The sequence below is a fragment of the Schistocerca gregaria genome, chromosome 6 (genome assembly GCF_023897955.1).
Source record: "Schistocerca gregaria isolate iqSchGreg1 chromosome 6, iqSchGreg1.2, whole genome shotgun sequence".
In the NCBI taxonomy this organism is placed as follows: Eukaryota; Metazoa; Arthropoda; class Insecta; order Orthoptera; family Acrididae; genus Schistocerca; species Schistocerca gregaria.
Genome location: NC_064925.1, coordinates 39,891,796 through 39,919,042, shown reverse-complemented (window position 1 = coordinate 39,919,042; position 27,247 = coordinate 39,891,796). Strand labels below are relative to the sequence as shown.

Sequence of the window (27,247 nt, the reverse complement as noted above, 5' to 3'; positions counted from 1 at the left end):
AGTGATTCACAATTTTTGTTGATTTTTCCCCACCAAATTCCTAATAAACCTCTCTGTATGATTCCTGCATCTGAAAACCTTTCTAATTGTTTTCAAGTTGTTGGTTTTCTATTGTAGCCAATATTTAAACAGCATAAATACACCGTCCTTTGCATACTTAACAGTGTTGTTGTTCTTATTGTGGTCTTCAGTCCTGAGACTGGCTTGATGCAGCTCTCCATGCTACTCTATCCTGTGCAAGCCTCTTCATCCCCCAGTACCTACTGCAGCATACATCCTTCTGAATTGCTTAGTGTATTCATCTCTTGGTCTCCCTCTACGATTTTTACCCTCCACGCTGCCCTCCAATACTGGTGATCCCTTGATGCCTCAGAACATGTCCTACCAACTGATCCTTTCTTCTAGTCAAGTTGTGCCACAACTCCTCTTCTCCCCAATTCTACTCAATACCTCCTCATTAGTTATGTGACCCATCCATCAAATCTTCAGCATTCTTCTGTAGCACCACATTTCAAAACCTTATATTCTGTTCCTGGCTAAACTATTTATCGTCCACATTTCACTTCCATACATGGCTACACTCCACACAAATACTTTCAGAAACAACTTCCTGACATTTAAATCTATACTCGATGTTAGCAAATTTTTCTTCTTCAGAAATGCTTTCCTTGCCAGTCTACATTTTATATCCTCTCTACCTCGACCATCATCAGTTATTTTGCTCCCCAAATAGGAAAACTCCTTTACTACTTTAAGTGACTCATTTCCTAATCTAATTCCCTCAGCATCCCCCGACTTAATTCGACTACATTCCATTATCCTCGTTTTGCTTTTGTTAATGTTCATCTTATGCCCTCCTTTCAAGACACTGTCCATTCCATTCAACTGCTCTTCCAAGTCCTTTGAAGTCTCTGACAGAATTACAATATCATCGGCAAACCTCAAAGTTTTTATTTCTTCTTAACAGTAGTTAGTGAGTATTTCCTGGAATTTATGGAAATCTTCAGGCAATTCCATTTGTTTTAAATTTAGTGAGTACATCCATCTCTTTTGAACACATGAACTCTGTTTTCTCAAAGGAACTCCTTGGGATTTTATCATCATTTGCAAATAGTCTGAAAACATCATGCCAGTATATGACAGGTAAGGAATTACGGCACAAGGAGTTTTACAAATAATCCTCACTGTGCTTTTGGAGCTAGTTTCTGTCCAGTTGATTATTTTTTTTTTAGATTCATTTCTCTTTGCTCCAAACATGTTTTTACCTCAAACACTTCAGAGAGGTCACCTAAGATTCAAATCAGGAACCTGTGTGTGTGGGTGTGTGTGTGTGTGTGTGTGTGTGTGTTCAGTGGAGGAGATGTTTGCATTATTTCTGAACACAAAATTTTCTGAGACTGTTGATAACGAGCGCCACAGATCGCAAAATGTTTTGAAGTTTATGAAAATTTTAATCATGAAATTCTGTCATGAGACCGTAACCCTAACCACAATACTGTTTTTATTGCCAAATTCTTTCTCTATGCCTACATATTATGAGATGCATTCAACTAATTTTACCTCCAATTTTTTTCCTCACAAACTAAGCACATGAAAACTATAAAATTGTGTTACTTCTCGACATAATCTTCCTGCAGCTGTACACATTTTTCACAATGTGAATGTGTTTAGCAGTCTGGTTTGACACTGGAAAATCCCATCCATGTCTCATTCCTTGAAGAAAAGAAAAGAAAAGAAAGTCTCATTCATGCTATCATCACACCTCAACACTGCCTGGCAACAAGCCACATGCACAGCCTTGAGGCTGTCCATCAGTATTCATGGCACTTGTACCTGGAGAACACTTCCCACCATTTCAAGAATCACAAAAAATCCTCACTCTCTCTGTTGCAACTACAGGTCTGTGTGTCATCAGTCATGAATTCACAGTGAGTGCACACATTTAAAAGCAAACAACATATGTTATATCTATTCCACAAGCAGTGTGTGTGTGTGTGTGTGTGTGTGTGTGTGAATTGATGAATGAAATGTCCTTCCCTTTATTTCCCTTTTAAAGGTCCATACCTGTTCTATTCCTGCTGCAGTTTCATTAAAGGGACTAAACCTCCCAAAAGAATTGAAGGCTTATTGTATGTTCTTAATTATCTGTCAGCATCAGATATTCTTCACTTTATTTTCAGAGTGTGCTCTTTGATTTAAAATAATAATAATAATATCCCTCATATATTCAATCAATTTCTCAGGTAACTACACTAACAATACTTACCAGCAGCTTTCTTCCATGTCACTTGAGGCTTTGGAAAACCATCAGCTTTGCATTCAACTTTTGCATCACTTCCTTGAGCAAATGCTTTGTCTGTTGGTTCCAAAATCCATCTTGGTGGCACTATCAGAACACAACCAATTATATATTACTTTATGCCAATAGTGTACACTGTCAAGAAGTATTACACAAGCTGTTATGTTCCTTTAATACAGAACTGTTAATAATGGCCGCACATGGAAGTGACAAACAGGAAAAATCAAAATAATGCATTATTACTGGTAAATGGAAATGACTGAGTGATCACCCACATAAAAATACATTCTTGATTCAATTTGTATGCTGTTGTTGCTGTGGTCTTCAGTCCTGAGACTGGTTGGATGCAGCTCTCCATGCTACTCTATCTAATGCAAGCTTCTTCATCTCCCAGTACCTACTGCAACCTACATCCTTCTGAATCTGATTAGTGTAGTCATCTCTTGGTCTCCCTCCAGGATTTTTACCCTCCACGCTGCCCTCCAATATTAAATTGGTGATCCCTTGATGCCTCAGAACATGTCCTACCAACCGATCCCTTCTTCTGGTCAAGTTGTGCCACAAACTTCTCTTCTCCCCAATCCTATTCAATACTTCCTTATTAGTTATGTGATCTACCCATCTAATCTTCAGCATTCTTCTGTAGCACCACATTTCGAAAGCTTCTATTCTCTTCTTGTCCAAACTATTTATCGTCCATGTTTCCTTTCATAAATGACTTCCTGACACTTAAATCTATACTCAATGTTAACAAATTTCTCTTCTTCAGAAACGCTTTCCTTGCCATTGCCAGTCTACATTTCATATCCTCTCTACTTCGACCATCATCAGTTATTTTGCTCCCCAAATAGGAAAACTCCTTTACTACTTTAAGTGACTCATTTCCTAATCTAATTCCCTCAGCATCACCCGACTTAATTCGACTACATTCCATTATCCTCGTTTTGCTTTTGTTGATGTTCATCTTATATCCTCCTTTCAAGACACTGTCCATTCCGTTCAACTGCTCTTCCAAGTCCTTTGCAGTCTCTGACAGAATTACAATGTCATCGGTGAACCTCAAAGTTTTTACTTCTTCTCCATGGATTTTAATAACTTCTCCGAATTTTTCTTTTGTTTCCTTCACTGCTTGCTCAATATACAGATTGAATAACATCGTGGAGAGGCTACAACCCTGTCTCACTCCCTTCCCAACAACTGCTTCCCTTTCATGTCACTCGACTCTTATAACTGCCATTTGGTTTCTGTACAAATTGTAAATAGCCTTTCGCTCCCTGTATTTTACCCCTGCTACCTTCAGAATTTGAAAGAGCGTATTCCAATCAACATTGTCAAAAGCTTTCTCTAAGTCTACAAATGCTAGAAACATAGGTTTGCCCTTCCTTAATCTAGCTTCTAAGGTAAGTCGTAGGGACAGTATTGCCTCACGTGTTCCAAAACTTCTACAGAATCCAAACTGATCTTCCCCGAGGTCGGCTTCTACTAGTTTTTCCATTCGTCTGTAGAGGATTCGTGTTAGCATTTTGCAGCTGTGACTTATTAAACTGATAGTTCGGTAATTTTCACATCTGTCAACACCTGCTTTCTTTAGGATTGGAATTATTATATTCTTCTTGAAGTCTGAGGGTATTTCACCTGTCTCATATATCTTGCTCACCAGATGGTAGAGTTTTGTCAGGACTGGCTCTCCCAAGGCTGTCAGTAGTTCCAATGGAATGTTGTCTATTCCGGGGGCCTTGTTTTGACTCAGGTCTTTCAGTGCTCTGTCAAACTCTTCACGCAGTATCGTATCTCCCATTTCATCATCATCTACATCCTCTTCCATTTCCATAATATTGTCCTCAAGTACATCGTCCTTGTATAGACCCTCAATTTGTATATAGATACAATAATAATGTTTGCAGTATACTTCTACACAGAGTAGTGTGTGTGGGCATGTGTCTGAGGGGGGCGGTGGGGAAAGGAGAAGTCGATAGAAGGTGGTCTGTGTTTTGCTTTATCTATTCTGTATGATGAGCTGCAGACTTTCTTTACATGTTTACATTCTATTCTGCATTTTTTATCAGAACATTCAATGCTTACAGTGCAATTTTTTTAAATTTCTACCAGGATATGTATTTAATTCATCTTGGGTTCAACTCTTTTTCATCTCACTCACATTACTTTGTGCCAATACTTAGCTGTTGCATAGTTACATTTCCTTTCTATTTTATATTTATTTACATTTATTGCTGTTGAACATTCCTGATCTATTTAGAGCTTTTTTGTTGGTCACATACAATAGTGAGAACTTCCATTGCAATTTTTTGATATTTCTTGTTTGTCACTCAGTTTGTTATTAAATTAAAAGTATCAAAATTTTTCTGCAACAATTTAATGAAAAACAGAGACAGGTTTTTCAACTACAGCAAGTGTAATACTAATATACTGTTCACTACTGTAATTTCTCTTTTTTTATAATTTTATTTGTTTATTTTTCAATTTTGGTATGAATACTGTCTCAAGCAGCATTTAATCAAAAATTTTATAGAAAAAGTGAATATTACTTGAAATTATCGTTTGAAAATATAATTCTTTGATAACTTTTTGCAGATTTTAAAATACTTCTCAACACTTGAAAAAAAAAGCTTGAGACTTCTTTTAAACATTTGCATTTTACAAAAGAACAACTACTATATATGTAATATTATGAAAGATGCCAGCAGATTCTCATTTGTTTTGAAGGGCCCATATCACAAAATTTTGAAATAACTTCATAGAAAATTACATTTATTGTTATAGATATAAACTGCAGCATTTTACAACTAGGAAAAAAATCATTTCTGATTTAATTATATTAATGTGAGAGAACAAAAAGTGGTGAATTTGTTACGTAAGTTATGAAAGTTAGTTGGGTACCACAGATGTCTCAAGCCTTTGACTGCCAACAAAATTCAGTCAACATAAATGCTTACAGCAATTTCCAGTTTACTGTGATAGTAAATTAAAACTGTTTCTTCATGAGTAAATTTCAGCTATAATGAAAATCTGCTGTCATTGAAAATCAAATCCACACATAAAATAAAAGCTAAAAATGTTTTCATGGTCAATAACAAAGTGCCAGGAATTTATGTTTACCAATGAATGATTTGCTACATCGTCATATCCTAAACAATTTTACTTTTGTTGGGCATTTGTGTTATCACTGCACATTGGGATGAGGTATTCATCCCACATTTATCATTTTCAATTTTAATTACATCAAAGAAAATAATCAATTTTTGAAAATATAATATAACTGGATATGTAACAAAATCTACTCATCACGCAGCAGCAGAACACATAATATACAGGTTAAGGATATTTTCAAGCTTTTGGAGTCAGTGGCTCCTTTCGAAAGAATCATTGGAAGAGAAGGAAGAGGGTTTCAGAAAAATGATTGGTGAGGTTTAGGAAATGGGAAGACTTTTGAAAAGTCACGCGGAACTCTGGGTCAAGGAAGGCTTTATGGACAGGATGAGTAGGAAAGATTGATTGTTAGGGACTGCACCAGATGAGATATCTCACCTGACCCAGGGTTCTGTGTGACTTTTCAAAACTCCCTATCTGCTAAACCTTGCCAATCCATTTTCTTCACACCTCTTCTTTCCCCTACAACCCTTCTGCTAGAAGAAGCCACTGGCTCTGAAAGCTTGCAAATTTCCTTAACTTTCATATGTTTCAGTACATTTTTTATCTATCCCGTTAATTCCATTTAAAACAATGAAGTAATGTTTTGCAAGTCTCAAAAATATTATCTATGTGAAAAAGTCTGCTGATATCTGTCCAATACAATTCCCATTTGGGGCTTTCATACAACAATGTTATCCAACATACATAATTTAATACAATAACAAAGTTAAAAATGCTGAAGTAATTTGAAGGGTCTGATGTATTTGAATGTACAACAAAATGGCTTAAGTAATTCAAGTAACTCAAATGTACATTATGACCAAAAACATTTTTAGCTTCACAAGTAAATTACAATCATCTACAAACATGCAAATGCAACTGCATGCAGGAATTTATGGTAGTGAACAAACAAAAGCTAAAGCACAACTGCAAAATAATAAGTTTAATAGAGAAACATGCATTAGTAACTCCACAAACTCTTAAATACAATGTTAGTGACCAGTGTGTTTTCCTTTTGTTATGTTAGATCAAACATATATTTGAAAGCCTTGTTCAAATAAAATTAATATTTTTTTCAGACAGTTAAAATAACAAGGGCCTCCTGTATTATGTCTTGATTTTATAGAGCCTTCATTTTAATAGGGATAACAACATGAGAGGCAATATTTCTTTTCCAAAATTAGGGGAAATTAACAGGAGGCAGGATATTCCCTTTCCATTGGAACAATTTTATTCAGGAACCACATACTCCACGTACTGAGTTAGTTCGGCTCCTTGATTCAAAATATATTAAGTTAACAGAGAGATACTTAATGTCCAAAGATGTAAAATTCATATAACAAAACGCTACATCACTTTTGAATAACACTACTATGTTTTCAGATATTATCTACCTTTCTCCTACTGCAGGGAGCAGTGTGAATTTAAGAGTATGTGGCACAATTTTAACAAAAGATAATTTTAGACAGAGAGGAGAAATAGTCAATGAGGGGTGTGGAATAGGAATGCCTTGTCCTCCCACTAACTGCAAGAACTGCTCAAGGACTTAACTTGTCCTACAAAATAAAAAAAGAGAAACAGGAAGGAATAAAGGAGTGGATAAGGACAAAACCCTGAATCAATCTTCAGGAAAGCTGGCAATGTGGCCTAAGTCAACACCAGTTCCAAGAAATGAAGAAATATTCTGAGCAGCAAACTAGCTATCCTTAACTTTTCTGACCAATATGCTAATGAAGAATATGCACCAGAGTTCCAAAAACTGCATTATCTTTCAGTTGTGGACCTGTTGTTCGTATTCTGCATGTGTTACAGTTTTAATTGCAATAAGAGTAAATGATAGTTGTTTCACAGTTTCAAATGATCTCTCATATTATTTGGGAATGTCATCCACATAACAAAATAATTTAACTTTCATGTCAATGTTATTAGACTGAAATATAATTGTGCTAACAATATTTTGCTCAGAATTTCTCAACGCTATTTTTTGTAACTAACTTTTTCTCGAGGAAATCTGCGTAGTGCCCATGTACATATTAAAAGGTAAACACATTAAAGTTCATAAACTGTTTCTCGCAAATATTATTTACCCTTGACAATTAGCTGAGCCTTTTGTTTTGTCTGACCACCAGCATTTGTGGCAGTACACGTATAATTTCCTGCATGTCTGAATGTGACACTCTGAATAATAAGCAGACTTGTCTGTCGACCGACATTTACTGTGGTTGTTCCCATTGTAGGAGTTACTGCTTCATTGTCCAAAAACCATTGAAAATTCATTGGGAGATCACCCTTTGATGCAATGCATGACAACTGTACATATTCCCCTTCACTGCTGTATTCAGATGATAATGTTATGGGGAGTAGAACCGGTATCTCTACAGACAAAAATAAAACAAAAATCTGAAAGAATGAGATCCTTAATTTTTAATTTCATAGAAGAAAATGAAAACAAGATGCCATATTTCTGTATTCATTGTACAATACTGTCAGAAACAACTCAAAGGTACAAAAGGTCAAAATAAATGACAAAACATGATCCACAACAGGTATTATTTCCTTCAAATGTCACTCCTGTTGAAAACACACCCTATGTAAGTCTTTTAATGTTCTCTTCACATTTGCAATAAAAGAAATGAAGATATGTTGTAAAGAGTAAGAAAAACAATGAAACTGTTTTCCACAGAGGCATTTTTAAAAAGATGAGACTCTTATTTAAATAGTACACAACCATCAGAAGTGTTTTAATAGAGCTGCAGTTCTGTGAAAATATGCATTCCAACTTACTTCACTCATCTCTAAGTTTTTCCATATGATGACATCTATAAAACACCATGAGAGAAGGAATGAATGAATAATGGCAGATGACAATTAATTTCATTGTTTTATTCTCCACTACACACATAAATTTTCAAAACAAATGACAGAAAATGCTGCAGCACTCAATTTTTACTTTTACTTGTTTCATATAGCAGTATTATTTGTTTTCCCTTTGGAAAAGGACGAGGGAGGGGAAGGGCATAGGTTCTTTGCAAAGCAACTAATCTGATGAGAACTCAACACCTAATCAACCCACATTGCTGAAATTATTATTGTAAGTATGATTAGAAGAGTGTTCACAAAAGATGTGGCGTGAGATGACTTCCCAGTGAATTATAATAAATGTCTTTATAAATGGATTTTAATGTGGGAACTGTAAATTACCTCATGTGAGGTAAGATGTTATTTTTTCTGCTGTAGGGAAATCGATTAGCCTGGTAACAGCATCGAAAAACTATTTTTTGGACTCTTCTATGAGAACTAGCTCACTAATTATGTCTTCTGCAAACCAGATGTACTACAGATTTACAAGAGGAAAGACAATGGTAGTCACTTCCAAAATGTTCAACTTTTTACTAACGCAGTAAAGCATGTAGAGTAAGTTACAAGATATCACTTGTGTGGAGTGAGTAAGGAGGACATGTACATGCTTCTATCAGCTTAATAATTATGGAATGTGAAGCATCTCATACCATTAATATCAAGACTTGTCGTATAATTGACAGTTCCAGCTGTATTACGAACAGTACACGTGTAATTTCCACGGTGTCCAGAACTTGCTGGATCTATAAGTAAAGAACTAGCCCTTCTCCCAATCTTAGTGGTGCTGATCCCCATCTGTGAGGATAAGTGTGTTCCTTTGAAGCTCCAGCTGATGTCAAGAGGACTGTCACCCTCAGATACAAGGCATGTAACTTGTGCAGCTTGTCCAGCAAAAATTGGGGCATCAAAATGGAAGGGAACAATCCGAGGCATAACTGGAAACCATATCAAAACAAAGAGGGAGCTAAAAAAAATTCAAATTACTTATTCCAAACTGCTTGCACAGAAGTGTAAAATAACTGAGAAAACTCAAAATCAAAATTTCACAGTAAACTGCTGCATAAATTAAACACATACAAAGCATGTAAAATGTACCAACTGGATTGCCTCACTAAACCTCCACTAACCATAGGATATGATAGAAACACTGGAAATGAACCTCTCACAGAGTTGCGCAAACAATACTGTGTACACAATGCTTTACATTCTGTTCATATCGATGGAACTGATAATCCTGGGTACAGCTGCTGCCATATCTTCTCTAACAGAGACTGAAAAGACGGCACATTTTTATTTATGCAGTATATAGCAGCAAATAATTGAATTAATGAACCCAAATAAGCCACACATTAATTGGTAAAACAACAATATACTACATACTTCAATGTTGTGGATACATGGAAAAGCTGAGATTATTTCTGACATCAGATATTTCTTGTGGACTATATACACATCAAGAATAAAATTCTCTTTCTCTTTCACACTCCTTTAAACATAGTGAGTGGTAGAAGGAATGGAAGGAAGGTGAAAATAGCCCTGCACAAAAAACTCTTGTTCAGTATTATGTTAAGTCATCTTCACACATGCCTCTACCTAAGCATTTATATGACACATACTGCCCTATTTCAGCATACCATGAATATTGAGACTAGCTGTGTAGTTCACAGTTCCTGCTGGGTTTCTGACTGTGCAAGTGTAATTTCCCCGGTGACCGGAACTTGCAGGGTCTATCAGTAACATGCTGGCTTTTCTCCCAGCTTTCATGGTTGAAATACCCATTTGTGAAGACAAGTGGGTCCCCTGGAAACTCCACATTATGTCAAGGGGAAAATCTCCCTCTGAGACAAGACAAGTTACTTGTGCTGCCTGTCCAGCAAAAATGGGCGAGTCGAAATGAAAGGGTACAATCCGAGGTACAACTGCAAATTACACATGAAAAAAACATAAATATTTGTCTTTATGACATATGAATGAACGATGTATTAATCCACTAAAGAAAAAATAATTTGTTGTTATGAAGATACGTGGGAAGTAAAGAAATGGAAGCACAAGAGACTTCTAGGCAATAAACTATCAAAGTTATACTTCTACATTAGAAACGAAGAATCTAATTTCAGACGTATGAAGAAAACTGAAAATACGCAGTCATCGTTAATTTTATATACAATATGTTGTGTATAATGAATTCACGGTATCATTTTTGTATGTTTCTTTTCATTTCTTGGCTCATTTTCATTTTAAATATTTGCCTGATACACAAACTATTTTACATTTCAACACCACATCAGAGATGGGTTCCACTTCTCTATCAACAGCTACTGTAGTGCACTCCTCTACACAGGCAAAATGCCTTCGAAAAAAATTATGGATTGAAATTGAGCAATGCCATATCCTTACCAAAGCAAAAGGTAAAAATTAGAAACTGAATGAATGCAGGCTGAATTAAGCTTTCTCCTGGTGCTGCAAACACTATCATATCAGAAAGAAATAGTGGAGAGAAAAAAATTGATACAGAACATGAATTTAATGGCATATATGCAAAAGAAACTTAATTACCCCTGAATACACACTCCCCTGCATGCTGAACAAACCATTGACAACCAGCTGAGCAGTATAATTGTCAGATCCAGCGAAGTTGTGCCCTTTGCAAGTGTAAAAACCAGCATGGTATGCTGATATTGGTTCTATTGTTAGAACACTGGCACGGTGCCCAACATTGACCACAGAGAGGTCAAAACTTGGAGAGAGAGTTTTCCCATTAAACTGCCAAGAAATATTGAGAGGAAGATCTCCATCCACTGAACATTGTACAGTGGCATGCTGACCACTATTGGCATGAGCAGGGCCATCTCCAAAAGTGAATGGAGCAACTTTTGGATGAACTGTAGTAACAAATAAAGATTATAGTCATACAGGATCCATACTTTCAAATATGTGAGATGCAACCACTGAACATGAGAAGTAATTATCAGAGAGAGTAAAAGAATAATTTGTTTTAAATAGTGAATCTCAGCTATAATTGTACAGCAATTTGGTAAACACAGTACTGTGACAAATCACACATTTTTTCCTATTTTCTTACAATATCTGCTTCACAAAAAATGCATAATGGCAAATGCTGACATCATAACTATAAAACAGACCCTACATCATCAAATAATCTGGCACATCTGTTTTAACTAAATACAAGATTCATATACTGATTCCGAAGCTGATACACTCAGGTTTATATTTAAATATTTCAAGATACCACAGAGAGTCTTTAACACGTATTTTTGCAAAGAAATTAGCAGCAATTTCAAAGTTCAGCACCAATACTCATGTATATTTTGTACTAATGAGAATGTATCAAGTTTACAGTTCATCATTAAGTTTCCCCTTCACTAAGTTTTTTTTATTGGACTTGACTGACTTTTTCAGAATAGCCAAATTTTGGAGGAACAACATTTACCAAGAACAGACACAAATTTATGTTTTACTTTAACAATAAAGCAATTTCAGGCATGTATTTGCACTATAAAACACTGAAGACAAAACGATGCTTGACATTAATGATCAATATTGTGTGCTCAAAGTTGTCAGGCTACATACTGCCCCATAAATCCACCTAGTAATAGACAATTTTTTCCGGAAAGACCAAGAAGAAAATCTATTACTGTAAGTAAGTGAAGTTACATGATAATGCTTGCTTCAAGGTGAGATTATACCTCAAATTGTGTTCTAGTAAACAAACAATAAACCTCAGTATTCATTAAATATTAAGATGTCCAACATTCTTGATACAGTATAATTGTTAAATTTCTCTGGTACACAGTCTTTGAAATATAGACTGCAGTTTTAGCGCCTTCTGGACTGGAATATAAATAATAGCACACAAACATCTTATGTTTATGAATACTGTTCTACCTTCAACCTAGTGGTAAATGTCAAGCCTAATTTATTTTATAAACTTAATTCATTGACTTCTATTCATGAACAAAAAGGTGGAAATGAAATATAAAATGGGGGGGGGGGGGGGGGGGGAGGAACATATTGGGGAGATCTATACACTGAAGATTCAGGCACAACCAAGAATTTTTGCATCCAGTACTAGCTCCTTGGAAGACTTAAGAGAAAAAATGAAGAGAAAAATGAAGAACACTTAAGGTACCAAGATAAATGTCTGTGAAAATTACCTACAGCCATTGTACTGGGTACTGAAGAAAAATGGAACAGAACAAAGGGAGAATGGTTATCTAGTTTAAAAGCTTATGGTGAAGAATATAGTTAATTTACATCACCTCTGAAAATGAACCTCAGATGAAACATAAACACATGAGCATAGTATGAAAAATTATTAGTTAGTTGCATTCGGGAAAGATAATTTTGATTTACTTTTTTTAAAACAGAGTTGAATCGTTCAACAACTTGGACTCTCTCACATATAGACTGAGAACAGAACAAATTTTAAGTGAGTTTCTTTAAGGTTGTTGGTGAACACATCTGATAAAAATGTTCTACACCACATTCCCCTGAGTGGCCACTACAACACAACAGCACATCTCTTAAAGATTCTCACAGTGTCATCAATTACTTAGCTGCATAGAACAATGACTGCATGTCACACTATCAATGCAGTGAGACATTCAACTGTTAAGATTTTTTTAAATTCAAATCATATCTATATGCCAAATAATTTGAATCATCACAGAGTGACCAACAAAACATCTGCATCTATACCTATACTCTGGAAGGCACCTTAGAGAGTGCAACAGAGGATCATTCTGGTACCACTATCTTTTTCCCCCTCCCCTGTTCCATGCATGAATGGCAAACTGTCAGTATATCTCCATATTAGCTGTAGTTTCTCTGATTTCCTCATTGTAGTCATTTAACTAGACAAGCATAAGTGCCCACTTCCCATCTCTCTCAGAATTTTAATAGTAAACCTCTTTATGGCCCGCAGTGGCTCTCTTCTACAGTCTGCCACTGGCGTTTGTTGAGCATCTCTGTGAAGCTTTCACACCAACAATATGATGTTGTAATGAAATAGGCTGATCTTAATTGGATCTTCACTATCTCTGCCACTATTCCAACCTAGCGAGAGTCCCATATTGATGAGTAATATTCAAGAACTAGTTGAACAAATATTTTGGAGGCTACTTCTTCTGTGGCTTAATTACACCCCCTTCTGGTTCATTCAGTGAATCTCAGCCTGGCATTTGCTTTTCCTGTATTTTTTTATGTGGTCATTCCACTTTATGTCATTCCACATGGTTAATCCTAAGCATTTTATGTCCATTACTGTTTCAATGATTTGTCATCTATAATGCAATCAAACAGTAGTCGATTTCTTCACACATTTATATGTAGTACATAACATTATGTACATGCATGGACTACTGCCACTCCCAGCACCAATTATTGATCTCTGTACTTCTCCTGCAGTTCGCTAAAGTCTTCCAGCATTGCTAATTTGATATTAACCAAAGCATTACCTGTGAACAGCCTCATGGAGCTTTTGTTGCTATCAAATACATCATTTGTAAATACTGCAAACAGAAATGGCCCTATCACACTTCCTTCGGATACTCCTGAAATTACCTTTACATCCACTGATTTTGTTATGTTAAGACTGAGATGTTGAGTACTATCTTCAAAGAAAAGCTGAAACCAGCCACAAATCTGCTTTGATATTCAGTAATCTTGCATTTTCTTCACTAAACAGATCTGTATCTCATGCCTTCCTGACATCTTACAGACAATGAGCGAGCTGAGTTCATAAGACTGCATAAAGATAGTTGTCTATTATGTTGGAAACACTGTTCCAATATCTCTGTTACAACTGACATACACTTTGAGTCAAGTGCATATAGCTTAAAAAGAATATGTCAAAAAAGATCACTTTCTCTCACATGCCTCCTTCATACTGCACAATCCACTGTATGATGCCTGGTGCAACTATCATGTTCCACTAACATACCCTACTCTGTCAAAATGATACCTACTATCACCACCTTCACATCATTTGCCATCTGGTGTCAACTGGTGGATGAAGAATTCCTCTGGCCTTTTCCATGCACAACTGTTTTCACCTATACTCATCCATGTTGCTCCTGCACATTTCCATTAGGTCATTTTCTTGTCTTGGGATACAGTAAAGATCTTTCTTCATCAATTTACAAGCCCTGCAACTGACTACGTGCCATATCCATCTTCTTTCTATTGACACTGCAATTGTAATTGCATTATCTACAGAAATTTGTTTCCTGAGCCTTTCATTTGTTTCCTCATACAGTCATTCTCAACAATCATATCTCCATTGCTTGATGAGCAATTCTCAGTTTTTGAATGGTTTTTGCAGTATAACCTACTTAGTACACCAGAAACAACCCAGGTTATTTTCACTCTTCTGTTTATTTCTTTAGCTGTCCAACCAATGATTATCTTCAACTGCCTTAAACATACAAGCTCCAACTATTTTTATGAGTCCACTGTAAATCTGTGGTATTCTCTGGTAATGGAAAGCCCTTACTACAATATAAATAGTGGAAGGAGTCAAAACACTAACTCACAGACTAGTAGAAGGCACATAAACAAGAGTGAGAACGTCTTTAGCTTTTGGACAAATCCTTGTTCAGAGCTACTAAGTACACACACACACACACACACACACACAGACGGACAAATCCTTCTTCAGAGCTACTGAGTACACACACACACACACTTTTTTAAGCTGTGGTAGAAGCAAAAAGCACAATCTCACCAACAAAAATGAAGCCAGTTCACATATTCCTTCTTAATTTTCGGATCTGAAGCATTTCCCTAGAATGTCTGGGAATAGTTTTGCTGTCACAGATCAAGTCTAATGAAAGCTTTATCACTGATGAATATACATTTTTTGGTGTACTGACACAGTTTAAATAAATGACTTTTTTCCTAAGACTGTTAGCATCCCTTGTAAGCTTTCCATTCCACAATACCCACTTCCCAAACTATACTGTTACTTGCTACTTTGCCTGAATAAATTCAAATCATTTTTCTCATGTGTTTGATGATAATTTTAGTGAATATCTTGTACAATGCAAAGAGAAGGCTGACAGTACTATAGTTTTTATGTCTTGTTTGCCTTATTTCTGGTTTTGGTTTAGTTTTCTTCGTACTCTTCTTGTTTGCAATTGTTTCTCACATCAAATTTCCATTGTATGTTCTCACAAGCTTGTGAAGCATATCCAACCAGCTGATTTTATCATGTTCCTTATTATCTCTCTATTTATTCTGTTTTACCTAGCTTTATCAGTCGTCTTGTTATATTTTATTTTATTTTATTTCTTCATGCCTGGCATTATTTTTTCTGTTATCCTTTTCAAGCCATTGTTGCTTTTCTTTATGCATTCAAATTCCTCATTTTCTAAAGATTTAAACTTGTTGCTTCATTTAACATAGTATATCCCTTTATTCTGAAATGTCATACCCCACAATTACGATGAGACTGCTTCTTTCTACTTTTGTAACATTATGTACAGTTTCTTGATTGTTTAGTAAAATAATGCCCATTTCATTTTTAGTTCCACCTGTTTGCAGATGAGACCATTTTCTATTTGGTTTCTTCTGGTAGAAAGGGAAAGAACAAACATATTCATGTCAGTGAATCCTACTAATGCACTGCCTCTATTATTTCTCATACTATTGAATATTTTTTTTATTTATTTAAAACAACTAGTCTTGCTATTCTGTCTAAGGTTCTTCTAATATCCATAATATTGTTTCCGATTTTCTTGTTTACAATAAGGCATACACCTGAACTTCCTATGTGCTCTGTTCACCTTTAGCAAAACATATGACATGGTTTAAATTCTGCTTGATCTTCATTTTAAATACTCCAAAAAGTCCCATCTGACCTTACTTAAGCACTCTTTCTACTCCACTAGCTCACCTAATGCAAATTACTGCACCTAAATAAAAAGAATATAAGAAGTCATGAGTCCAATATATGTGTCACTGCGTATTTAGTCAAACTCTGAATAGCAAAGCAAATGCACAAGTAACTGGGAGTTGTTCCACAGCACATTACACGAAATGGAAGGTATGATAACAACAGCCCCATAGAAATGTTCTGATTTAATACTTGTGAACCACCAAAAGGACAACCTCAATAAATCAGAGATCAGTACACATTAGCTGAGAAACAAAAAAGTAAATACAGTCCTGAGAGAACACACACAATCAGATGGAAGCAAAATTACAGTAAATGCTCAGATGAAATACCATTCTAAGGTCACTAATATCACCTGTTGCAGGCACATGAATATTGTTCATGTATCAGCCTTACTGTGTATCTCTCCAAAGCAAAGAACCTCTTTCGAAAGAATACTGTTAGTTGCAAACAGGTTGTTACATCTACTAATCGGACAGTGTGCACTTTTAATAGCATACTGCAAACAACTCCTGCCATCGAGAGCAGCCTCAGATGCTAGACAATTAACACAAAAAGCGATTCAGAAGAACCATGAAAGTGAGACTAGACACCTCTTGTTTTGATGTTGGGATCCAGAAAGAATGTTTGTACCTTTCATAGATTCACACGAATATGACTATAGTTTATCATTTAGAGGTCAATGCAGATATATCGTGGCAGTCATGTTTAACCAAAACTTGCCTTGTAGGAGCATTTGAAACAGGGAACAAACAAGACTACAGAGGTGTTATGTTTATGTGATGATCTCACAGATGAGGAAAATATTGCATGACAGAAGATTAGTGAATTTTACATTACTGATTGTCATTATTCAAATTGCAGATAATGGACTTCATTGTTCTCTGATTTCTCTTATTTGAACATACACTGCCTGGCAACAAAAAGTGAAACATGCATAAGGGGAGAAGAACATGAGGTGAAACTTCAGAGATTGGGAAGGTATGTGATTACAAAATTGAGCCAAATTTACAAAGTACCTGGCAATATGAGGCCACTTCTCACTACGATGCCTACATTGATTTGGTCGTAAAGGGTGTCACAGAGCCACTGTCCCCTCTCCCGAGTCTAGCCAGTCCACGACTGCCGTAACCGGTCGTCTATAGCCTGTATACTGGCGCCGGTGCTGAGTCAATGCCCAAGCTGGTACCACGTATGTTCTTTAGTGGACAGATCTGGGGGATCTTCCTGGCTACTGGAGTAACTCGGCGTCACACAGACAGTTCATAGAAATACTTGCCTTTTGTAAGCAAACATTGTTCTGTAAAAAGAATCTCACTGCAAAACTGTTGCGAGAGAGGTAACACGAGAGAACGCAAGCTGTCCTCGATGTACCAGTACTTTTGTTCTGTCAGATTTCCCTCAATCACTACCACCCTCAAATCAAACACAATGGCTACCCAGCGTGACTAACACCCCTACACCTCTCCAAAACAGTTTTCAGGTCACCACCACTCTCTCCGATGATAGTCTTCCAGTATAGTGCAGAGTGATTCATCGCTAAACAAGGCGTGACATCGTCACAGCCATTTGTATTGTAGTATTAACAGCGGCCCATGCATGGAACATTAACTATCTAATTCAGATGCTGCTAGTCTCCAAACAATGCCGGAGTATGACAATAAAGTTTCAGAATGTCCATTATTTGTTATTGGATTGCAGACACAGAGTTTAAGGGTTACAATTGGTTGTGGCTCACTAAAGAAACCCCCCTCCCCCCATGTGGTGATGAGATATAATTAACTGAAAGCTTGACAAGTATGTCAGCCTGCAAATTCCCATGCAGCCCAACATCATGCCACTGATATATCTGAATGCCCCATAAACCTGGATATCGCAAAATTCGACCAGTTGGCCAAATGGGGACTCACAATGAGGCCTCTCTCAAATTCTAATTCTGTAAGGTGCTGATAACGCTGTCTCACAATGGTATTCGGCATCTCTGTGTCCTTCACAGTGATTACTCAACATCTGACACTGTCCACAACCTTATGTACTCTACTAGGACTGGTAACAACAATAAAATTAACAATACTGATAAACAATGGTATGTGTATTTGTTTTTCTGCAAGTATAATTTGGCAAAATAATAACCCATGATAATAATAATAATAATAATAATAATAATAATAATATTGGACAATCTCCCCTCCTGTTCAGCATAGTACTCGATAAGATCATCACCTGGAAGAATAAAATACCTATAATAAGTATGGGAACAAAAGATAAACAAATGAACATTAGATGTATTGCTTTTGTGGACAATGTGTTAATAATTATCTGGTCTCCTGAGGGAGCCAGCCCCACTCTTGAGTGAGGCTAGAATATCAACAATTTCCCAAAACACAGACTGCTACTTACTGTAAGGATATACACCTACATGTATACTCTGCAAATCATATTTTAAGTGTCTGGCAGAGGGTTCATCCAACAAACTTCACAATTTTGTATATTATTCCAATCTCATATAGTGTGTGGAAAGAATGAACACCTATAGCTTTCCGTATGAGCACTGATTTCCCTTATTTTAGCATGGTGAACGTTTCTCCCTATGTAGGTTGGCATCAACAAAATATTTTTCCATTCGAAGGACAAATTTGGTGATTGGAATTTCATGACAATATTCCTCCACAGTGAAAAATGCATTTGTTTTAATTATGTCCATTCCAAATCCTGTATCATTTCTGTGACACTCCCTCCCCTATTTTGTGATAATACAAAACATGCTGCCCTTCTTTGAACTTTTTGAATGTACTTCGTCAATCCGATCAGGTAAGGTTTCCACACCTCACAGCAGTATTCTAAGAGAGGATGAACAAGCATAGTGTAGCAGTCACCTTAGTAGATCTGTTACATTTTGTAAGTGTCCTGCCAATAAAACACAGACTTTTGTTAGCCTTCCCCATAACATTTTCTATGTCTTCCTTCCAATTTAAGATGTTCGTAACTTCAATTCCCAGGTATTTAGTTGAATTTCCAGCCATCAGTTTTTACTGATTTATCATGTAACCGAAGTTTAACGGATTCACTTAAGCACTCATGTGGATGACGTCACACTTTACATTACTTAGGGTCAATTGACAAGTATCACACCATACAGACATCTTTTCTAAATTGTTTTGCAATTTCTTTTCATCTTCTGATGATTTTACTAGTTGATAAACAAGTGTGTCATCTGCAAACAATCTAAGACAGCTACTCAGATTGTCTCCCAAATCCTTTATATAGATCAAGAACAGCAAAGGACCTATAACACTACCTTGGGGAACACCAGAAATCCTTTCTGTTTTGTTGCTGACTTTCCGTCAGTTACTAAAAACTGTGACCTCTCTAACAAATTAAGTTGCAGACAGGCGTAATTATTACACATAAGGTTTTGGCCACAGCCTTCATCAGAAAAAGAACAAGGAACACACACTATCCATTCACACAAGCACGAACAACTCACACACACATACATGACCATCATGAGGTGGGCTTGCTTGTGTGGATGATTGACATGTGTTTTGCTCCCTTTGTCTGGTGATGGCCATGGCCAAAAGCTTATGTGTAAGTGTCTTTTAATTGTGCCTGTCTGCAACTTCACTAGTCATCTTTATGGCAGGTAGCAATCTATCTTTTCCTTTATTGTTGAAAAAACACAATACATAGCTCCAAGAGCCCAAACCTGGCAACACTTACAACCAAGTATGGCAACAGCAAGCAAGTTACACAACTGACGTGTCTACATAAAATTATTGGAAATACTAGCAACAAAAGAATAGCTAACAAAACATGTGCAGAAAAATTGTGTAAAGCCTACCTGGAATATTTACAACAAGAAATCGGTGTCCATCAAGGTCAAACATTGTTACACACACACACACACACAGTCAGTCATTCTGACAAAAGCAATCTACACTTTGTAGATGTCATCATTAACTACCAATGACAAAAATATCAAGCAAATTGGAAGACAAATATTGAGAAAAATATCTGGACCCAAAAGTCTAGATATTATCTGCATGCACATAAGCTCAAAAGAACTTTAGTCACTGACAGCGCAGTTCACCTAACTTGCATGGAAAAGACACATGAAATTCAATGGTCATATACCATGAATGTATGACTGTAGTTCGACCAAGAAAATCGTTCACATCCATCAACAGAACCTGACAATGCAACATACAGTGACTGGTAGACACCCAACATGAGTCCACAGAAATTGGTATCGATCCACTGGCGGTGACATGGACTATATGTGGGCAAAAATCAATACAGATAACTTCATTCCCAAAAACCCAACTAGAAGGAATTTGAAACTTAACAACATGTTAATGCCAAAAAGAAGATGGCCCAAAGTATGAGGAAGCTTTGGCTAGATAAGAAGAACAAGAAAGCCAGTGCTAAGTAATGGCCCCATGTGCTTCTTAGAGGACGAAATGAAGTATGTAAGGCAGGTGGATCAGTGAAACAGGCGATTTGGCAATCATGGAAATAACATGTTACGTTAGGGATCAGAAAATGGAAGTGATGCCAAATCTTTGCCATAGAAATTGATATCAATGTTCAGTGTGAACAACACATTGTTGCCCTACGTGTGTTCTACAAAAACAGTGGCAGCTACATGGACACACAGTGCGTATTTCATGCTCACGACAATCTCTCTCATCATGCCCCAGTCCCATCAGCACGTTGGTATCAAAGTGTGGGTGCAGAGCATGGATCAAACAGGTGATATGGTGTGAAGGAGGACCAGAACTGCAAAACAAGTATGCACACCAAGGAATGTTGTAAGAGTGGAAGCAGCCTTCAGCCAAAGCCCCAGGAATTCTGCACGCATGCATGCGCTGCAACTTGACATATCGGATCGCAGTGTAAAGTGAATATTGCACAAGGAAGATCAATACCAACCATACCAAATTCAGATAGTGCAAAAACTGACTGTAGACAACTTCCCAATGAGACTATGCTTTTGCTGGGAATTGCTGGAACTCAGGAACAACAACCAGGCCTGTGAGATAATCTGATAGGGAGTGATGAAACCAATTCTTACGAGGACCACTTGCCATACCACACGGCATTCCATTAATGCGCTACAGAACATCTTTCTCGGTTATCTCATCTCCAAGAACTGGGACATCTCTTGGCCTCCAAGAGCCCCAGACCTTTCAGGGTGCAATTTATTCCTTTGGCGTCATTTGAAATATCTGATCTTCTGTTGTCACCCCACCACACACCAACCTGGAACTAAAGGATCAAATCTGGGAGGATTCTAATCAAATTCCAGAACCAGTCCTGCAAAAGGTGATGGCAAACTTCAGTGAAAAGACTTGAAATGGGTGTGAGGAAAATGGTGGCCAACAATGTTACGTCACTTTCAAGTGACAGGAATTTTAAATTTCAAGCACTGTAAATTCATATTGTATTTCTTTTGCATCGCTGTCAATAAATTGTACTACTAGTGAAGTTCTGGAAATTGTCCACTTCACTGCTGCACCTGTTATATAATAATAATAATAATAATAATAATAATAATAATAATAATGCAACAGAAAATTTAAAGAAACTGAAAATATATATATATAAAAAAGATTTAACACAAGAATGGACAAATAGCAAACTATAACAAGGGTATTTACATATGAGGAATGACAAAAGATTTCAGGATGAATGAAAAGATACTCAGCAATTCAGAAAGAAAACCTACAGAAGCAGATAACTAGAAAATGATTGACTTAAGTGGTCCAATGATGCCATAAAGAAGATAACTAGAAAATGATTCACTGAAGTTGTCCAATGATGCCGTAAAGGCAGAAGAAGGAGAATGCATCAGTAATTGTACATATTTAATCACATGATCTCAGCAAAAGAAACCCATTCTTTCCAACTCAAACACCTGAAAGGCCACACATTGAGCTCTTGAGATGGCCTGAACTACCACTCATAATCTGCAATGTTCACAGACACATTCTGCAACAGAATGTACTATACAGGACAATGTCCACATCTCTTCAGAAACAATGTAGTATGACATACTCCACACAATACATGGAAATAAGTGTGAATAGCAGTCTTGACAGTATTGATAAAAAATAAATTCTAAGTTTTGATTGCAAAATGTTTACTACTGATTATACCTGTTGCAGAAATAATATAAAAGATTTGTGGAATATAAAAAGATCGTTTAATGAAAACAATGCAAGTAGGTATTTCTAGATGGTGCAGTGTTATGAGGAAAAGCAATATAAATTTCTGAATTCAAGAAATGTTGGTATATTGCAACAAAGGTTTTCTGCAATATGTCCTGTAAAGTTGGTGGTTCTCTCTCTCTTTCTCTCTGCATGTGTGTGTGTGCGTGTGAAGCAAACAGCTGTCTCACACACTGCTGTTTACTATATCATGCAATAGTTCTACCTTTTTTTTTTTTTTTTTTTTTTTTTTTTTTTTTTTTTTTTTTTTAATAGTTAACTTCTTCACAAGTCTACAGGACGTGACACGGTTCTGAGTTGTGGCCACCTCTAGATATGTATAATAGCAACCAACTCTCTATCAGTGCATAGTCTGTCTTCCCACTGCACCCTTCCCACACATTTTTTAAATGATGAAAGAGATATACTAGTATAGCGAAGACTTCCAACAACATTTTCCAAAAGGCTATGGGTTGCTTCTATTTTAATAAAATAATAAAGCCTGGGTCTTTTAGATGAGTAGATCACAGATACAAAATGACAGAACTGTGGTATTACAGAAGAAATTTTAATGTTTCACAAAGCATTATGACAATCAGAGTGACCGAAAAAAGTAAAAGAAGTTAAAAAGAAAAAAGGAAAAAAAGAAAAACACGCTATCCACAACAGGATGTAAACCGTCTGTTTTAAAGAATATCTTCTTAAACATGGCAGCCAGGACCCTGCTAACAGGACAAGTGGTGGTTGCTTCATGATGCAAAGAGAAGCACTGAAATCAAGAGTGACAATTTACAAGCTGTATGTATTAATCAGTCTCGTATAAGTTGACTAGTTGCTGCACAAAATAAGAAAATTTCATGGAATATGCCTCTGTTAAAACAAACACTCAGTTCTTCATGTAGTGCAAAGCAGTAGTCTCAAAAGCTGTGGAAAGGAAATTCTTAAAGGGAATCCAGAAGTAATGAAATGACTGTTAACCAACATTTTACAGTATCAATATCTGTTGAGAGAAACCTGATTGCTGGATACATAGCTCACAAAAATTCCTCCATTTAGCAAAATGGATACTTCACTGTTGTTCATGTTGCATATCCAAATTACTAATTTAACTGTATATTTACTACTGTTATATTTAAAATGAGTGGTCATGTTGGTAACAGAGTGCAGACTATGTAGAGCTCTTAACAGGTTAATACCTATCAAACCAAGACTGTGTTCTTAAATTCTGTGCCATGGTGTCACCATTTTTTACAGAAAATTATTCCTCACTCATGTTACGGCTCCCACCTCAAAATTTTATGGCTTCGTTCTAGACAACGCAATGTTATGAAATCTCATGACCTTGTCTCTTTTCCCCTGACACAATTTTCATCTTTTTGCTTATGCCTCTAAATTTTAAAACTTACTTCCAGGGAACGCACAGTTTTGAAACCTCAAGGTCCAATTTTCTTTTCCCACTATTACCATCAGCTTTGACAGAATTCTCATCTTGTATAGTGAGCTCTCGTCATTCTATCTTCATATATTTTGATATGCTCTGCAGTGGGATTTTCCCATTTCATTGCTTTTATGGGTGTTATGAAATTTCAAAAGTTTTCTTATCTTCAGCCTGTTTCCTTTTATGAGAGACAAACTGTCACTGCAACATACCAGAAGTTAATCTTATTTCAAAACATGGGGCACAAATTGAGATAGGATAGGGATGTCCTTTTCAGAGAAACCACCACAGAATTTGCCTAAATATAATCTTAAAAATTAAGCCTGTATTACCAGGCAGGCAACTGGATTTCCCTCCACCCAAATGTGATTCTAATACCTTAATTACATAACATCATTTGGTTAATTAACCTTAGCAACAAAATAAATGCAGAGTTTTATTCTTAATCCAAATGTTTACAGAGATGGGAAAAAACTTAAAATGCAGAAGAGACTGTGCACATAAATTTTAACTAATTGATAGAGCTGGTAGCAGACAAATACAGAACTACTAGATTGGATGAAAAGCAACAAACCATTAACATTCAACACAGATGAATAACTAGCTTCACCAGCAGTGTTTCTGCCTCTACATGAATAATTTCCAACATGTGTGTCCTTCACTGTTTCTATGGTCAGCACACTGACACGACGAGTGAGTTTTGCTGTCGATACTCCCATGTCTGGGATCAATGGTTGCCCATTGAAAGTCCATACAATATCTATAGGCAAGTCACCATCTACAAAGGTACACTGAAGAGTGGCTGATTGGCCAGTATGAAAAGGTTTATCCCCAAATGAAAAAGGCATCATTTTTGGAGGAACTGCAAAAACAAACAAATATTCAGATAAAATATGTTGACTGTATGCTGTCTCTTGGCAACACTCAAGGTATTCAGAAATACAGTGACTACTTACTCTGATTGGTAAATAATGCAAACAATAAACAAATTAACGATTTTCTTAGTGATGATGTTATCGGAGGAGAGATGTACATTTCTTGTAATTATATATTTCCAATGGGTTGGCAATGTATGCTGATTTGAAGAGTGATGTTGAATGCAGATAAAATGAAAGTTGGTAGGAGAGCAAGAAAAATGAACACACACTTATGAGCACGTATCGTCATATTCTGTGAATCTTACGATAGAGACAAACCTTCCGAGATATGGAACAGTAGAAGACATACCTTGTGAATGTAGAAATCAGCTTCTGTCTTTAGAACTTTACTGCCTTGATGATAAATTCACAGTCTTTGTTACAGACCCTAGCAAATTGAGCCATCTCATTACAAAATCATGCACAAGACTTACTGTTAAATTCATTATAAATTTTTATCTGTTTCACATGGGTGGTAAGAGTAATAAGAAGGTTGTTTTGGATGTTGACAAATGACTGTTCAGATAACCTATGGGAATGGAGCTGGGTGACATCATCAACAACCAATGATATTTCAAATGAAGCACACCCTGTCATTGTCAAGGTAAAACTGCAGTGAGTAAGTGCTGTGCTAGTGAAATTAAAACCTTAGTTTTCATGAAAACTGTACACATCAAACTGAGGAATTTTATTCATCTATGTTTCCCATTCCATCTTAAAATGTGAGTATATTTCGTAATGTTTATGACAATAATGCACTTACTAATACTAAGACAACCTCTACAAATCTTTTAAGCCACGAAAATAATCCACGTTTGAAAATATAATATAGATAGATACAAAATCTACTCAGCAAGCAGGGAGAGGTGAAAACACATAGGTAATGTGGAAATGCATGAGCTTACACAGCTCATGGCTACAACTTCTGGGGAAAGGTTGAAGGGAAAAAAGAGAGATGAAGGAAAAGGACTTCTGAGATTTTGGAAATGAGATCAGTTACAGAAAAGTCACCAAGAACCACAGCTCAGGGATGGGATGAGAAGCATGGGATGGGATGAGAAGCATGGGATGGGATGAGAAGGAAAGGCTAATTATTGGTACGTGCACCAGATGAGATTTAAAAATCTGAGAACTTACAAGTGGGAGACAAGGTAATACAAAAGACAGAGATTACTGAAAAAATATTTTAAAAGAATCAGTAAGAGCAGAAAGATGCTTTACACAATGTAGAGAGGTAAGGAGGGCAGCAAATTATGCACAAGTTGTAAAACAAACAATAAAAAATATAGATAAATATAAGAGAGTGAAGAAAAGGAATAGTTGCTGAAAAGAAATCCAGATGGATGGTGATAATCATGCCAGTATCCACTTGCAAACTTCTCAGAAATTGGTGTCAGGAGGGAAAATCTAGCCGACACAAGTGGGGAAACAGGCACCAAAGTGCTTGTTTCTCACTTATTTCAGTAACCTCTGTCTTGCATTCCATCTTTAAGCTTCACGTTTTCGAATCTCATTTGGTGCAGGTATACCAACAATCAGTCCTTCCTTCTCTTTTCATCCAGTAAGACGCCCCTGGCCCAAGGTTCTGGATGACCCATATCCTATCACTCCTTCACCTCTCTCTCCCCTTAGCCCTTCTGCCACAAAAGGAACTACTGGTTCCAAAAGCACACACATTTGTAATCATTACCGCATTTTTCCCTGCTGTTGCTTGGCAAGTAGATTTTTTATCTATCCATAATATATCTGCAAAATGGTTGGTGCTTATAACGCCAGATGTCACAGTGACTACATACAAAATATCATCCTATTTCCCTTTATTTTATTTCCAAAATTTGGAATACATGTACAAGTGGCATTAGTCCATTATTTGATAACTGCAACAATAATTTATGGAGTGAAGTAATTTTTACATAGACAGATCATTATAACAAACAAGTTCATGAATAATGTGCAAATGGCAATAAAACACTGAACAAACAGTACAATTGTACTAGCGAGGCATAAGTTCTCAGGGGAGAAAAAGTTCATCTCATATAGTTGATGAAAGACTGTAATACAACTAAAAATTGTTAAGCTCTTCAGATTTGATGAAGAAACAATATATGTAACAGAGCAAATAACCAGATTTGTACCTACTGCAATTGATGGAATGAAGTGCCAGATCAGACAACTTTTTTGCTGGTGACCACTTCTGGACTATACTCACTATTAGCAACTTATTTTGAAAGTTTGATAACACACAAACCAAAGCGGCAAGAAAGGTGCATACTTGACTAGTGGGATTCAAAAATACTGAATTTTGGAACTAAAGGAAGCTGAGCAGCCAAGAAAATCATATGTGGTGTACTGTTAAAACTACAAGCACATAATGCAAAATGCCACGAAGTAAAAGTGGATGTGATAACTTCACAGTAGAGGTGTGGGCAAGTCAAATAAATTTCTCATCGCATGATAAGA

General features: G+C 36.4%; 1 protein-coding gene across 24 annotated transcripts in view; it reads right to left on the bottom strand.

Annotated features, from left to right (window-relative positions):
- LOC126278103 (Down syndrome cell adhesion molecule-like protein Dscam2) overlaps positions 1–27,247 on the bottom strand; it is an 810,453-nt gene that overhangs the window by 177,901 nt on the left and 605,305 nt on the right. For all 24 annotated transcript variants that reach the window (XM_049977979.1, XM_049977968.1, XM_049977977.1 and 21 more), the window contains exon 14: positions 2,267–2,386. In XM_049977979.1, the coding sequence (XP_049833936.1) occupies positions 2,267–2,386 (120 nt within the window). The remainder of the gene's footprint in view (positions 1–2,266; positions 2,387–27,247) is intronic.